The sequence below is a fragment of the Typopeltis vanoorti genome, chromosome 12, assembly GCF_054136105.1.
Source record: "Typopeltis vanoorti isolate ZY-2024b chromosome 12, IOZ_Tvanoo_1.0, whole genome shotgun sequence".
Classification (NCBI taxonomy): domain Eukaryota; kingdom Metazoa; phylum Arthropoda; class Arachnida; order Uropygi; family Thelyphonidae; genus Typopeltis; species Typopeltis vanoorti.
Window position 1 is genome coordinate 92,294,618 of NC_143560.1, and position 18,030 is coordinate 92,312,647.

At 35.3% G+C, this 18,030-nt stretch overlaps 1 protein-coding gene across 1 annotated transcript in view; it reads left to right on the forward strand.

The window, feature by feature from the left end:
* Positions 1 to 18,030, forward strand: part of LOC150101006 (venom factor-like) — a 697,967-nt gene that overhangs the window by 19,275 nt on the left and 660,662 nt on the right. The window contains exon 2 of the mRNA XM_090401101.1: positions 9,665 to 9,828. Within this exon, the coding sequence (XP_090257227.1) occupies positions 9,665 to 9,828 (164 nt within the window). The remainder of the gene's footprint in view (positions 1 to 9,664; positions 9,829 to 18,030) is intronic.

Consider the following 18,030-nt stretch of genomic DNA (forward strand, 5'->3'; position numbering starts at 1 on the left):
TCACTTCTCAAGTGAGTTCCGCATGGTCATTATCACCAATCAGAAACAGAATAGTTACATCTTTAAATGAAACGCCCTCTGACACTATAATCAAATGCAACACTCTTTGACTTCGATTTCCTTCTGTCACATGCTGCTTAAGGAAGTTGTCCCACAACAGCTCAATAAATGCATTTTCATTCTTCTTATGAGATTCTACTGCTACCTAGTGGCGTATTTAGGTATAGGCCGTATAGGCCAGGGCCTAAAGCGGCAAATTTTGAGGGGCGGCAGAAATTTCCAGGCTCTCATTTTTTAGTTATAACATGCTCCTTATATGCCGCATCTACTCGCAAGTAGAGAAATGTTTTTCTTTTCCTCATTGTAAGTTTAGTCTGCAAGCATTTTGGCATGTAATCGGATTCTACATAACTATACAGACCGAGACACGTGCACGGAAAGCTACTGCATTGTTGTAGGTAACTTGTGATTAGTGAATTTGATCCCTTATCCCTTTCTTGCTGAGCACATTGCCAAAATCGGGGGGGAAAAAGGAAAAAGTTTCGTTTCCTATCTTTCCTTTGCCACGCATGACGAATTTATTAAAATAACGGGCGAGAAAGTAATTAAATTTATTGTGGAAGAAATTAAAATAGCGTAGTACTATTCCATAAGTGTTGACTCAACACTAGACTTGTCTCATGTTGATCAGCTGTCCTTCATTGTACGATATGTGAAAGAACATGGAACTTCTGTGGAGCGTTTCTTGCGTTTCATTCCTAACGTAAGTTACAGGCGGTTGACTTCACTAAACGAGCTTGGAATTGATGTAGCAAATTGCAGAGGGAAGGCATGCGATAATGCTAGTAACATGTCAGGCAAGTACACAGGACTGCAAGCAAGAATTCTTGAAATAAATCCATTGGCAGAATTCATACCGTGTGCTGGATATTCTCAAATTGGTACTTGCGCTGCCGAATCCTGTCCATACTCTTCTGCATTTTTTGATGTTCTTCAGAAACTGTACGTATTTTTCACATCTTCAACACATCAGTGGAGTGTTCTAAGAAAGCATCTGGAAACTTTTGCAAAAGTAATCAAACGTCCTTTGCCTACTCGTTGGTCAGCGTGTGACGATACCTGTCGGAGTCTTCGTGAGGGATGGACGGAAATAATTTCCACTTTGTCCGAAAGTGAAAATGACACAAACCAGAAGAAAGTTACGTGATGTGAAGCAATTGGGATTCTATAGCAACTTCAGTCACTGGAGGATGGGATCATGACCAGCCGATAGGCAGGTCATGAGAGGCGGCATTTTCTGAGGGCCTAGGGGCGGCAAACAACTAAATACACCACTGCTGCAACCCAGTCAATATTTGGATAATTAAAGACTCCGATTATGATTACTCTTTTCACACTCATCTTTTCTATTTGGTGATGCATTTCTTCGTCACTAGCAACCGATCCACTAGATCTGTAACCAGTAGATAAACGATCTTGTTCGATTCTACCTCACACCAGATGGCTTCAAACTGACTGTCACATGAAATACTGTTCTTAGTACTACTACAATCATTGATGTCAACTCTAACTGGATTCAAGTCATCTGATATCATTAGCAGCAACCTCCCCCCTCTTCTCCTATCCTCTCTATCCTTCATAAAAATAGTGTGTCCTTTACAATCGATATCAGTTACTATGTCTGATTCTGATAGCCAGGTCTCACTAATGCCTGCAATCTTAAGTGGCAATATATTGACTAAGGCAACAAACTCTGCCCCTTTGTTTCTGATATTCCTAGAATTTGTGTACAGACACAAATTTACCTGCGTGTTCTTCCGTTATACTCTTGTCTGCAGTTTGCATTACACAGTTGGACAACTTGCTGATCTCTATTCTTCTCTAGTGCCTTCTACATGTAGACATCTTCGCACACCTTTGATGGGTCGAACCAGACAAACACAAAGTCGAAATCGTTCTCTCCTCGTCAAGATTTCCATGACAAAGCCCATTCCTGTCATTAACACAGTTATATTATAAGATTGTTGCTCAATTAGCTACAAAACATATATAATAAAATAAATAAAAATGATTACGTAATTTTAACTGGAGCCATAAATGCAACAATTGGAAACACGAAAATTAATAATAATATAGGAATACATGGAGAACATACTTTAAACAAGAATGGTAAAAAATTGATTGACTTTTGTAGTTTATAATAACCTAAAAATAATGAATTCCTTCTATAAACATAAAGACATACATAAATATACTTGGGCAGCAAGAGGATGGAAATCAATATTAGATTATTTTATATTAAATGAAAAGACATCAAAATTTTCACTAGATGTTAGAGTTCGCAGAGGATATGAAATAAGCAGTAACCACTTCCTTGTTAAAATGAAATGAAGATTACCACCTATATGGCTACAAGTAACAAGAACAGAAAGAAAAATTGAAACATTTGTTTATAAAACTAGACTATTGAATGATACAAATGTACAATGGCTATATGAACAAAGAATTAACCAATATCTAGATAAAATAAAACAAAATGAAGAAATAGAAATAGAATGGCTTAATATTAAAACCATACTAAATGCAGCAGCAAATGAAAGCTTAGGAAAGACCAAAAAATTCAATAAAACAAAAAAACTGAAGATCTCGGATGATACAATCAAAGAAATAATCAAAAAGAAAAAAGAAGCCTATCACAAATGGTTAAGCAGTAAAAGATTAGAAGATGAAATAGAATATAAAAGAATAAGAGCCATAGCTAAAAGAGAAGTTAGAAAAAGACATAGAGAATCATGGAACAAATTTGCTTCTAATTTAGAACATGATTTATATAAAATAAGACCAAATGTATATAAGATTTTGAAACACTTAAATGCAGATACCAAAGAAAACATAAAATTAAACACCGAATTGAAATTAGAAGAATTTCTAAATTATTACACAGAATTGTGGACAGATAAATATTTTAAAAAAGACAACTGCAAACAATTAACGAAAATGAAAAGGAAATAACTAAAGAAGAATTAGAAATCAGCCTGAAAGAAACAAGAAACGGAAAATCACTTGGAGAAGATAAGCTAGGTTCAGAACTATATAAATGTGCAGGAACAAGATTCAAAGAAAGATTCTTATTATTTTGAAATAAAATTTACTCAACTGGTATCCTCCCCCCAATAGAATGGAAAAAAGCAATTGTGATTCCTATCTTTAAAAAAGGTAATAGAGATGACCCTATAAACTATAGAGGTATCAGTATATACTAAATTCCTGTTACAAAATATATAGCAGAATCTTAAATAGCAACTAATGACATATTCCGAAAACTGTATTTTAGAAGTATAGAATGGATTTAGAAAAGGACGATCATGTATAAACCCGGCCTTTTGCCTAAAATTAATAATAGAGAAAAGAAGAGACTACAATTTAGAAACACTTATTGCATTTATTAACTTTGAAAAAACATTTGACAAAGTTTAAAGAAGCATATTATTTAACATATTAAAAGAAAGACAAATACCAAATTATATCCTAAAAGCTATCAAGTATATATGAAAATAATCAAATACAAATAAGATTAAATCACGAGCTATCATATACGAGAGAGATAAACCAAAAGGTCCGACAGGGATGTTCCCTCTCAGCAACTCTTTTCAATATCTACTTAAATGAAATAATAATAAAATGGAATAAAAATTTACATCAAAGAATTAAACTTTCTCGTACAGTAAACTTAAACACTCTCCTCTTTGCCGACGACCAAATAATAATTACAAATTCTGAAGTTATCTGAAGATAACTTACAGAAAACTATTTTAGATCTAAATGAGATATCCAAAGATTATGGTATGACAATATCAACAGAAAAATCAAAAACTATGGCCTCGAAAGGATAAGATCCAGCAACAACTAAAATAGTAATAGATAACAAGATCTTAGAACAGGTGAATTCATTTAACTACCTAGGATGTATGATCACATATGAAAATGAAAAAGATATAAACGTAAAAATTGCAAAATATTTAAAAATAACAGGTGTAATTAACTCTATATTTAAACCAAACCTAGTTCAAAAACAAACCAGACTAAGATTATACAATACGTTAGCCTTACCAGTCTTAATGTATGGAAGCGAAATCTGGACAATAAAACAAAAAGACAAACAAAGATTAACAACAGCAGAAATGAAGTTTATGAGAAAAACTGCAAAGTATATACCCTATTTGATCACTAAAGAAACGAAGAAATAATGAAATAATTAAACCAAGAACCAGTAATAGAAAAAATTAAAAAATATAAACATAAATGGATGGAACACGTTCAAAGAATGAAAACAGAAAGATTACCAAAACAATCCTTAAAGTACAAGCCATTAGGAAAAAGAAAACCAGGACGTCCTCTTAAACGGTTCAGCGATGACTTCTAAGGCCGGAACACGCCATGTTAGGGGCCTAAATACTTGATATGCATGATTATGATGATAATGATTTGTTTTCCCTGACTCTCTGTGTTAGGTCGCATACCAGTTATTAGTTTTTCTAGACTCCTGACACCAAAAGCATTCAGGTGTAGGATCGCTTGCCACCATAGCCCTTTTTTAAAATCCATTTTTATCAGACTGAGGTAATATAGTATTACCTACAGCTTATTCTGGATGTTTCAATCTTTTATCAGTATCTCAAAAGGGACAAGTGATTGAGATGACATTCTGTGATAATGCCTCTTTCGAAGTCTGTAAATTCTAAATATCATTGATAGTATACAGTCAGTATATTTAAAATATATCTATTTGCCTTATACAGTAGTAGTAATAGTACAGTGATTTATGATGACTGGAGTGCTTTATGAAAACCAGCAGATCCTGGGATCAATCGTTCGATGCTGTTGGCACACTCTCCCTCGATGAGTCTTTAGACTCCCTGGAGGTGTCACATAATAATAATAATAATAATAATAATAATAATAATAATAATAATAATAATAATAATAATAATAATAACGATGTTTTTGCCAAGCATCGAAAGCATTAGGTCTGCTTGACTCTTCCTCCTGTTCATCAATTTCCTAACTCGTCTCTGTTCTCCTATTCCAATGTTCAGGATAAACTCATTCTACTCTCATCGGTATCAATTCTATCCCCCCCGCCCTTCTCCGCCAGCGAAATGTCAACAATGAGTGCAGAACGGTTGATTTTTTGAGATCAGATTGTGGAGGATGGGGGTTCTTTGTATGGGTAACCAGAAGAAACAGAAAATGAAGAAACGGAACATGACGAAACAGAACTATGAAGAAACAGAACTATGAAAAAACAGAACAGTAAAAAAAGAGAAGAGTCAGGAAAACGAACAGTGACAAAACAGAACAGGGGAAAAAATAAAACGTTTATTTGTGTCGTATCTTGATATGTCGTATCAGCTTCTGGGCAACCTGTATGAGCATTGGCTAATAATAATCGCTGGCAAGCTATATCTCGACTTAATCCATCTAGTAGGTTTCAAATGCTTAGGTGACTACAATGAAACAATGAGTTAAAGGCGTTGTGAAAACCTTCACAACAATTTGCAGTCTTAGGATATCTCTCAGCTGCAGCCTCAAAATGATTCCATATTCTAATTGGAATGAGAGGTGATCTTCCTGCAACTCCTTCGATGTAGGTTGAGAAGAAATATGTGAGAACTTCATTGTAGTTATCCTCATCTGGAAATGTGGCAGCTAGTTGATGAAAGACAGTTCTTATATCTGTTATTAGCACAAAGGCGAGAGCAGGTAGGGACTTCAGTTTCAACTTCATGTAAATATCAGACTCGTACACTTCCTTTAAGCCAACACTGTTGATCTTCCTAATAACCCTCTGGCAAAGGTGAAAGTAGCACCCTTTTACTTCTGCTTATGGAAAAGCAACTTGAGTAGCAGACATACATGCTTTTTCTAAGTCCAGCAGAATCTTTTGGGGTTATATTGGGCACCAATTGTTGCAATATGATAAACATTCTGTTGCATGTATCCATATTCTTTTTTTTGCAAAAGAAAATAAATACATGGAGGATATGAATTGCCAATCTTAGCATGCATGTATACAGCTGAAAAAACATGCTAGATGCTTTATCAAATGTACCGTCTCCATAAATGACATCCTTGTCTAATTCTGAGAGCAGATCATCATCATTCCCAATGGGTAATATTCTTTCTGGGTCATCAGCTCTCGTATCATACAAAATGAGGTCAGCATACTTTTCTGGGATAGGAAAATCAGTTGTAGCTGGATCGGGAATATAAGTAGTTTCTTTATGTTTAAAAAGACTTCGCGTGAGTGAGGATTGCTTTGGTAAGTGTTCCAAAACGTCCCTATTCACTTCTGAAAAAATATTTCCCATAACATTCCTCGGAGTTGCACCAACTGCCTTGATGTCTCGCTTCATCCTAGCCTTTAAAATGTTTGCCTGTGCTTTTAGAGGATTAGAATCATGGCAATGTTGTGGGACCTCTCCAATGATATTTTCTTCCTGTGTCCCCAAGAATGCCCTGCATTTGGTGGCAAACTAGACTCTTCATCTTCAGGTAATCACTCCACTCTCGTTTTCCCTATACAGTACTTGGTATATTCATATCCTTGGTACAGTAGAACTTGATTTCCTTTCTGTGACAGTGAAAATTCCATGATAATAGATCTGTTAAAAAATAAATTTATTATTAATTTTATATTCAAGCTTTGTCATAGTACTAAACTAACTACTAAATTATATGGGCAGATAAGTAACCAATAATATGATCATAAATGCGTATGATTGCTTACCTTGCGAATAAATTGTATGTCTACAGTGAGTATGCGGAAGATGGATCACCCTTTTATTCTGGCAAACTTACGATACAATTGCTAAGACGTTTTCACAACAAAAATTCAAATGCCATGCGAAATATCTAACAGAAGATGCAAAAGAACACTGAGTAAAAGTGTTATATTGCAAACTTACCAGAAACTGCATTAGGGGCGTTGAGTGAAAGGGTACCCATTCCTGGTAATCCTATAATCTGGTAAGCCGCTCAGTTCTTAAGATGTACCACTGTAATTACTTAGTATTCTTGGAAATGTAGGCACACAGTTTATTTGTATTTTTGCTAGAACGAAAATGTTTCATCCCATTATTCCGTACATCCGAATAAGTTTTGACAAAAACCGATAAGGAGCCTCGAGGGATCTGTGAAGGACTTGCTCATTTAAATGTTGTAGAACTATACATTGATGTTTTTACGCCGAATGGACAACCTGCAATGATTAAAAATCTATACAACATATAGAGATACGACAATAATAAAATAATAATAATAATAAAATAATAAATGTTTTATTATTTTTTTCTGATTTGTCATAGTACTGTTTTGTTACAGTTCTGTTCTTTCATTGTTCTGTTTCTTCATATTCTGTACTTTCATGTTATGTTTTTTCATGGAACCCTTTGTATGTTAGACGGAATTCGAAACCAGATCTTGGACACCAATGGCAACATAATTACCGAGTGTGCTACGGTAGCTCATGGAATTTTGTAGATATGTTTGTAACATAGATATGCTGGTCCACATTATCGATTTGAATTTTTTTTTCTTTTGTTGTTGATTTCGTACCAAAAAAAAAACTCGAAGAAATCCTTTGCTCGTAGTATTGGCGTATTTTAATAGTTTCAGATATTTTAATTCGAAATTAGAGAGTCAGGGATACCCATGTTAATTGATTAACAGTTGACTTGAATGTAATACTTCTGATGTAATTTACCGTTGTATTAGGCGTAATTCATTTGTTTACACTACACTTCCCCTCATTATTTATTTATTATTATGGCTTATGTTAATGAGCACAGCCTCCTACAAAATTGACATTAAAATTGCGAAATTCTTGTTGTTTTTTGATCGCTTAAAAACCAGAACTTGTAAATAAAGAAGTTAATAACTAAAAGACATGTAATTTCTGTACTTTAAATCGCACTCTGTCTTGGCTGGCCATGAAATCCTATGGAAGGAGCGCGAAGGTTGAAATTTGTTGTTCGACTTATTTGAAAATGGGGAATCTGAAGTTGGTTTCGTATTAGCTTATTACTATTTGTTCTTAGGTTTTCCAGACAACCATTCTTTCTTGTACCAGTGCTGTGTCTTTTTTTAGTCTGATACGTTCTATTTCCCAATTAGTCAGTATTGTAGAAATACAAGGTTCCCTAAAACATGTGATTTTTAATTCTTCCAAACTCATAGCCTTAGTTGCTTTGGGCACCCCTACTGCCACCACCAACAAACCCATTTTCCTGTTTGTATCAGTGGTATGCCACTCTGTACTTTGGCTCTAGCTGTTGTTTTTACATTAATGATATTGGGAATGATTTGAAGAGGAAAATCTGGTTTGCTGATGATAATAAAGGTTCAATATACAATAGTTGATATCTTTATTAACAATGACAATAGTCAATAAAGGTAATGTGGAGATCCAGAAATGATTTAAACAAACTGACAGTTTGGACAAAGGGAGTGTTTTTGGATTGGGAAAAAAAAAAAAAAAAAAAAAAAAAAAAACCCCTACAATTTGTGTATTACATGGATGGAACTGGAGTGGAAAAAAATTGATGAGGCTAGGGATTTGGAGATGATGCTGGATGGCTAAAGTGGATATGTGGATATTAAAAATCACACCGGTAGGAATATTGAAGATATCTTTCTTTATAAAACTTATACACTCACATCTAGGCATCTGCACAGATTGGTCACTTACATTTCTTGGAGGAAGTGGTGAATAGGATCCTGATGTGGGTTATCAGGATAGTGACGTGTGTGTGTGTGTGTGTGTGTGTGTGTGTGTGGAGTGCTCACCTATGTGAATATATATTACAGGTTTGTGGGGGTTACAAAGTTTGGTTGTTAAGCAGAAAAGAGTAAATATGATAGAAAAATATGTTTTAAATGGGGCTTTATTAGATAGATGCAGAAAGTTTTCAGTTCATGACAGGAGAGAGGGGAGAAAACCAGGTGTCATTCCTGGAAGTTGTATAATAATGTTTACAAGATTATGCCAGTGAGGGTGATGAATACACAGTGTATTTGCTCTTGCTACCATCTGTGTACAGATGATATAGTATGGTATACTATACTATACTATAAGAAACACGTTTTTTTTTTTTTTTGCAGTTATGGATCTCCTTTAAGCCATACTAATTGCTAACTGCAGCAGTTTTTCTCAGAATTCTGTCATCTTATCACTATTCTATCATCTCAGAATTATATATACCATAACAAAGGTTGGTCGATTGGTAAAGCCTCTGCTACTAATGGCTCATGCAAAAAGTTAAGCAAGTTTGAGCGTGGTTAGTAGTTGGCAGGGGTTCAAACATTCAATGCTGTTGGCACATTCTCCCTCGATGAGGCTTTGGACTCCCTGGAGGTGTTAAATAGTAATAATATATGTTTAAGATACCAAGCAATTTATAAGCTTATAAACTTTTTTTTTTCCTAAGTGTTTTAAAAGTGTCATATGTAATATCTTGAACTGTGCATTATTTAGCTATGGCCATTCATATCATATGGTAAGTAGAAATTTAAGCGTGCTCAATATATGCATGGCATCAAAGCTTTTTTAATTTTTTTTTTCATTGAATATCCCCAGAACTGAAGTTAACTTTTTTCTTTCCAGAAAATACTTCATTGTAACACCAAACACTCTACGTCTTGGTGTAGATGAAACTGTTACCATTACTACATATGATGACATAAATTCTCACCTACTTCATATTTATCTCCAAGATTATCCTGGTAGACGGCATAACTTTTCAGCTCAAGATGTTCAAGTGAATCCTGGTTAGTACAAGTGTTGTTATGTTTTGTAATCCTTCATAAAATTTAAAAAAATATTTCATAATTGTTGATAACTTAAAATCATTCTTGGTGGAAGAATAATGCTCGTGTTGGTAATATATTTGTACCATTAACCAATATTTCTTTACAGAATGTGAGTTTTATGAAAGCACGAAAAAATTGCTGAAAAACCATATATATACAAAAGTGACTTTTCCTTGTTCAGGCTTGAGAGAATGGTGTAATGGACCCTCTCATTTATGATGCCATAACTTTCCTTCAGAAATGAGAGGGCTAGTTGCTTCCGCCCTTTCTATATTAAATAAGAGAGTCGCTTTTGCCCTGGTAATGCTGATGTTATCAAATATTTAAGTGGTATTTGGAAACTTGCTAAAATCTTACCATCATCAAAAAACTCAATTTCTTGGCTATTGGTTTAAGATAATGCTCTTACTTTATTGTTTTACTATCAAAGTGTTATTGATTTTAAATAAACAGTGAGAAACCAGTGAGAAACTGACAGTTTGGACAAAGGGAGTGTTTTTGGATTGGAAAAAAAAAAAAAAAAAAAAACCTACCATTTGTGTATTACATGGATGGAACTGGAGCGGAAAAAAATTGATGAGGCTAGGGATTTGGAGATGATGCTGGATGGCTAAAGTGGATATGTGGATATTAAAAATCACACCGGTAGGAATATTGAAGATATCTTTCTTTATAAAACTTATACACTCACATCTAGGCATCTGCACAGATTGGTCACTTACATTTCAGGCAATGCAGAATTGACAGAAAAATGGGTTGTTATCAGGGTTGGTGGAGAGGGATATGGCATAAGGAGCAGGATGGATTTGATGAGATGTAGGATCACCGAACAATGAGTTATAGCCAAGAAATTGGCATAGGCTGGATTGACTTGTGTAGGCTTCAGAATAAGCTTATATATTTGCCTGTATACCAGGAATAAGGAGAAGGTGCTACTAAATGTAATTGGGTCAGTTTACTCAGAAATCATTGGTCTAAGCAAAATATGATTGGATGAGCACAGTATACTGATCGGAATAGTGATGAAAAGGATATCACATTCTCACTGAGGATAGGAAGTACCAGAGATGGAGGATGAATGCTGTTGATCATATCAGAGAAATTACCTGCTCAAAGTGATATGTAGGGGAGTAAGGTAGAAAATGTGTGGAAGGCTGTGAGGCAGAGATAGATAGGATGAGATATTTAGTGGGATATTATTATAGACCTGAATGTGAAGCCATGAGAGTGAAATATTCAGGCAAATAAGAGGAGAGTGATAATAATGGCCAATTTTAATTATGGAGATCAAATTTCAGACTACAACTGCATTTATTTCTGAATTTCTTGAGTTCTGAATGACATATATATATATATGAGAATAGAATATATATATATGAGCCTCTACTTAGTGTATTCCAGATGATTTATGAGGATCTATTGACTATGAGGTATTTAAACTGGGTGGTGGCCAGTTATATGAAGGTTTCTATGAAGAAAGGACATATATTATTATTATTATTATTATTATTATTATTATAACTACTCCAGACCTCATGGAGTCAAAGACTCATTTGGGAGGTCCTTTTATCACACACACACACAGCGCATCATACTGTGCCTTGAACACATTCAAACTCCTTGCAGACACCACACTCTCAGGCAAGGCATTCCAATCATTTTCAACTCTGCACAAAAAAAACCTGCCTCTCACTCCCCTACTCACACTCTCTTTATACAATTTCCAGGTATGACCTCTGGTTCTCCCCCGATCTGCCACTATTTTCTGTAGAACTTCTCCAGCATTGATCCTATAACAACCCCTTACCAACTTGTAGGTCTCTATCACATCTCCCCCTCTTCCTCCTGTCCACCAGACTCTGCAGATTACATCTTCTCAATCTTTCCTCATACTCTACATTCCAGAGGTCAGAAACTACCTTAGTCAGTCGCCTTTGGACATTTTCCAACATCTCTTCATCCTTCTGAAAACCAGGTGACCAAATCTGGGCACAATAGTCCATGTGTGGCCTAATCAAAGCCTTATATAATAGAATAAGAATCTCCCTACTTCTACACATCAGTGTCCTCTGCATCATTCCCAGAAGCCTTTGTGTTATTATTATTATTATTCAGGCCTCCATGGAGTCAAAAGACTCATCGTTGGAGGTCCTTCCTAAGAAACACAAAGTCTATCAAGACTCATCGAGGGGATGTCCCCCCTCCCCCAAGAAACACAAAGTCTATCATATCACTCCTTGAACTCATTTACTGTTCTTGCTCTCACCACTCCAATAGGCAATGGATTCCATGGTTCATCCACCCTCCATGCAAAGAAACCACTCCTCACCCTCTTGCTCACAGTTTCCTTTCGTAACTTCTAGGGATGGCCTCTTGTCATCATTCCTTCCTGCTGTTCAACCAAGCGAAAGAACTCCCCAGTGTCAACCCTGTAACCACCTCTCAAGAGTTTAAAAGTCTCAATCATATCACCTCTCCTTCTTCTATCCACCAAACTCTGCAGTCCACATTCCCTCAGCCGATCCTCATAACTATCATTGTACAGTCCTGAAACCATCTTTATTATCTGCCTTTGTACCCTTCCCACAGTTAATTTATCCCCTTCAAATCCTGGGGACCAAATCTTTGAACAATAGTCCAAGTGTGGTCTGATCAGGGTTTTATACAACGTTTTATGTTGTCTTCACAATTTTGGCTATGTTGTCCCTTAATTTCAGATCCTTATCCACTATCACTCCCAGATCTCTTATTTCTTCCACCTCCAACAATATATCCTCACCAAGCATAAATTCTGCATTCCATCTTTGTTTTCCAAATTTTAAAACCTTACATTTTGCAACATTGAAGTCGTATCCCCATTTCCGTGCCCAAGCACTCATTTTATTCAAGTCTTCTTGTAAGGCCACAACATCTTCACTACTCTTCATGATTCATCCCAATTTTGCATCATCTGCAAACAACTGAATATCTCCATTTAAATCTTCACTAATATCATTAATATACAAGTTAAACAGTAATGGCCCTAAAACTGAGGCACTCCTCTAGTGATTTTCCTTTTCCTGGATACCACTCCCCCATACACAACTTGTTGATACCTATCAGATAGCCAGTCTCCAATCCAATGCACTAATCTAATATCCAACCCCATTTGCTCTAGTTTGACTATCAATTTATCATAAGGTACTTTATCAAAAGCCTTTGTGAAATCCAAGTATATCACTGTGTATCCTTCTCCTCTGTCCAAGGAAGCAGTCACTTTAAGTAACTACTTCCTTGGACATGTTTTAGTAATCTACTTAAGTAAGTAGATTACTAAAACATGATCTCCCTTTAGCAAATCCATGCTCTCCATCAAAGATGACAGCATTGTTTTCAACGCAACTCTGGATCCTAGTTCTCACAAGCTTCTCCAACAACTTAACCACAACACCTGACACATAGATAGGTCTATAGTTTGATGCTTGAGTTCGATCACCTCCTTTATGAAGTGGCACAATCTTGCCTTCCTTCCACTCCTTAAGAACTTGACCAAGTGCAAGACTCATATTAAAAAAATATGTCAAGGCAGGCGTCAATTCCCTGGCACATCCCTTCAGAATACGTGGTGATATATTATCAAGTCCCACAGCCTTATTAACATCTAGTTTACTCAACTCCCCATACACCTCTTACTCACTTACAGTCAGTCTCTCCTCCCCATCATCTACTGCTCTCAATCTCTCCATGAAGTCACATTCACAAGATTGAAAGACCTTTATGAACTGCTCATTAAGTCTCCACCACACATTCTGCAACAGCTTTCTTTATACCATTTTCTTCTATTAATGTCATCCTTCCATTATCATTCTTTCTTTTGCTTGCTACATATCGATAGAACTTCTTTGGATTCTTTTTGTCTTCATTAGCTAACTGCTGTTCATACCTCTCTTTAGCTACTCTCACCAACCAAGTCACCCTCCTTGCCTGGTCTTTGTAGACCTCATGGAATTAGTTATTTCCACTTCGCTTATGCTGCCTCCACAATGCCCTCTTTCTCTGTATCGCATGCTTAATCTCTATATTCATCCATCTCACACCTACCTTATTTAACCATCTCATCCTTGGAATACATTTAGACATTGCATCTACTAGATAGTTTTTTGAAAATCCCCCAAGCTGCATTGATCTCTTTTCCAGCTAACTCCTCATTCCATGCTACACTTGCAAGTTGTCTCCTGAGCTCTTCATAATCACCCCCTTGTAGTTCCACATATACCCTTTTCTCACAGAGGTCCATATGTGGAATTATAGGTTGGTAATTTTGAGAAATTAGGAGATACCTTGAAACACTAGCATAGAATGAAGAATTGGATAGAAAAGAGATGATCAGTGCTTGGAAATAAACAAGCAATATTAAACAGTAGTAATGTGTGAATGTGTATCACAGGTGTATGTTGGATAAATAAGGTAGTGGAAGAAAGCATGTAATCTAGAAAAAGTCATTGTGGAGTCAGTATAAGGTGGGTAGAAATAATCAGGTATACGAGTATATAAAGAGCATGCTACCAAAGGTGACATTTTTGTAGCATGAGCATTGTTTATCTACTAAAGGCAAGAAAAATTGAAAGAAGTTCTTTCGGTATTGCTAATAGAAGGATGATATTAGTTGATGGGAATGGTTATTTAGTAATCACTTAAGGATATAGCTAAAATATTTAATACATATTTCATTCAGATATTTTCTACTAGTGAGAATGATTGTATACAAAGCTTAAAGAATGATGTAAGAGGGCTAGTAGCCATCGTCTTATTAAGTTAACTTAATAAGATGATGATGATGGGAAGTGGAGGGTTTAAGGAACGGTGTCCTTAGATTGCTTGTTTAATGTGAACCTTACCTAAACTTATAACAATGGATAAGATTAAAAAAAAAATAATAAATAAAAAAAAAAAATATATATATATACAGGTATCCCTCGATTAACGTGGTTAATTAATCCCTCAATGTTACTGCGTATATCAAAATCGTGTTAATCAAATATAATAATCAATGGTAAAAAGTACAATTCGTCCATGATCGATTACCATATTAATAATTCATTTTATATGGTACTCTTTTAGGAAAGATAAAAAATGAATGCAAAGTAAATGTTTAATAAATGCTTGTACCTACATTATTCACTGCAATTTTTTTATCGAAAGAAGTTATCAAGAGTCATTTGAACAGTTTTAGTTTTTTCCTTATCGTCATGAATTCTATGATAACAAGCAAAATGACTCTCCAGACCTTGGCAAACAAGCAATAAAGCATAAAGAAAAAAAAAGCACTGCAAATATAATACATGATGGTACAAATTAAATGGATATTGAATCCAACATTATTTCATAGCCAAATATAGAAACTACAAGAGTTTCGTGCCGAATATATAGAAACTAAAAGTTTTTTTTTGCGGATGCAAGCATAAGCAACCTTTTCGGCAACTCATAGTAAAGGTGGAGTAAGCTCCAGACCACTTTCCTTAGTATTTTCCATAATGTAAAGCACATTTCCTAGAGGACATGTATTATGAATAAGCCTTTGGCTCTCTATTTCAGTAATACATGATGGTTTGTTTATTTTCAGTTACAATCTAAAAATTATCGAACAAAGAATAAAAAAAGAAAAAAACCTAAACTATTCTGACATCGGAGGTCGTAGTATCTCTCAGATACAATTTACTGTCAAATATCACAAACCTTTACATACCATGTGTTAACCCAAACTGACAGCAAAAAACAGTGCGGAATATCACTCGTAACATACGAATGCACAGCTACTCATGACCTCCAAGCTATACACTGATTTGTGTAAGAATATTTATATTAAACATTTTGCATGTATTTGTCAGATCATCCATTGTATACCACGGTGGTCTCAAGCCTTGCAATTAAACTCATCTATCACCAAAAAAACATTAAAAAAATCGTAGTTAGGATTTGAACTTAGACTGTTAGTAGCAACGTTATAATGCAAACTACAAACATCGACATACATTAGCTGATATTTTCTAATTAGAAGAACACAAAACAGCTTGAATTTATATTAACATTTTGCCTACTACTGTGCAAACGTGGAGCATAAAAATCTAACTGGAAATGAATAATTATTTTTATATTTATATTATTATTAACCATTACATATAAGTTTCTACCTACGTCAAGTGTAGGTCTAATCTGGAGACAATTGAACTGTGGGTTGATATTTTAACATGAATCCACTAACTAAACATTATCAAAAAAAAAAGTCAACAAAAAATTAAGACAAAAATAAATGGAATTAGATCCGCAGGGTTAAAGGCGTGTTAATCAAAATTCTTGCTGTGTTAATCAAAACCGCGTTAAGTGAGGGATATATATATATGAGCTCTGTAGCTCATTCGGTATAGACAAAGCCTTTTGGTTGGAAAGACCTGTGTTTGATTCCTGTCAGTGACTTGAGGAACCTTTATCTGGTCTCTTTCAATGAAAGGTGAGTTAGCCAATCTCATATGGAGGTAGGTGAGTTTTTTTCACCTGGAAACTCGGATTTTTCGTTCCCTAGAGCAGGCAAACTGGCCCTGTGAACACATGCATCTACAGACATAGGGCACACTGGGAGGCATAGGGCTAATCACCTTATCCTCCAGTTATGGTTGCGAAGTCCAAGAATACTTGGAAAGGTCGTAGGTGCTTAAGTGCCTTTTATGGCTACTGATAAGATAGGATATATATATATATTTTATATTATATACCTAATGCACACATAAACCTAATAAGGTACTAAACAGTTAATCATTAGGGGTGACTTTAATTATCTGAACATTGATTGGTTGGCAGTGAAATCTTATGAGAAGAATGAAGCCAGATTTGTTGAGCTGTCAATGAACCAACTTCCTTAAGTGGTATGTGACAGAAGGAATCTCGGGTTGAATAGTATTAGATAACCCGATTATAGTGTTTTGGGAGGGAATGAGAGCTAGATTTTTCTCTCACACAGTGGTGCATGATTGGAATAGCTTACCTTTGCTGGCATATATTCTAACAACAGACTTAGGCATGAGTGATATATGATCTCTCTTGATGGGTCACTGAGTGTCTTTTAGTATTACCACTATTAATATATATATATATATATATATATATCAGTGACGTCGCATACCCATTTCGGTTGGGTATGCTATCGTGGCTTATGCAACTTGTGCTACAAATTTCACGTTAGTTTGACTGCATTTTTTTATTGATGTATGAAAGTTTTAAGAGTGTATAGCACATCAGTACTCATCTTAATTGGTCTAATGTGCAATTAATTGTAGGATAATTTTGAATAATTGAATTTATTAATTAATTGAAACCAGATCTGCACAGAGTGGGGGACAATGTGTTTATTTGTTTTAAGATACTGTATATTAGAAAACAATGAAGGAGGATGCTATATTTAGTTGATATATTTGAATTACTGAAAGGTGTAAAATTTAGAAGAGGAGAATGATGCTTACCTTCTTTGACTACAGTACTGTTTCCCACTGTAAATATGGACAAAAGAGTTATAAATTTATTTATTTATTCATTCATATGGAGTTTCCTCCCTTTTCTCCCCTGTCCCTATTGGGGCGAGTTGAGCCCCCTCATGGGGGGTTAAGTATTTATGACTGTAGATCTGTGTGTTCACGGGGCTGGTTTGCCTGCTTGCAGGATGAAAATCCCCAGATAAACTGGGGGGAAAAACCCCGCTGTCCACGCCCAAGACCGACTAACTTGGCTATGGCTGAGGAAGATCCTTAAGCTCCTCCTGTCGGCGACGGGAATCGAACCCAGGACACTCCTTTCCCAGGTATATGGTTGCGAAGCACCATATGCCTGGGAAATTTATTTATAAATAAATTTATTGAAAATTATATATTAAAAACTTGTCTATATATGATATGTATAGACAAGTTTTTATATTTATATATAAAAATTTGCCTACCACGTAGTTCACACTTCACATATGCAAAACAGGTGAAACTCAGAAAACAAAAACAGTAACTCATGACAAATGACAATGTTCAATTGGATTGGTTGATATAATACCAGTCATAGTCTCTAGGTGCTGTTGTCTCAGAGCTCACTGTGCCTCACCTTCTGAGTGATTTAAAATCACCAGAACGCTAATAATTTGGCCCG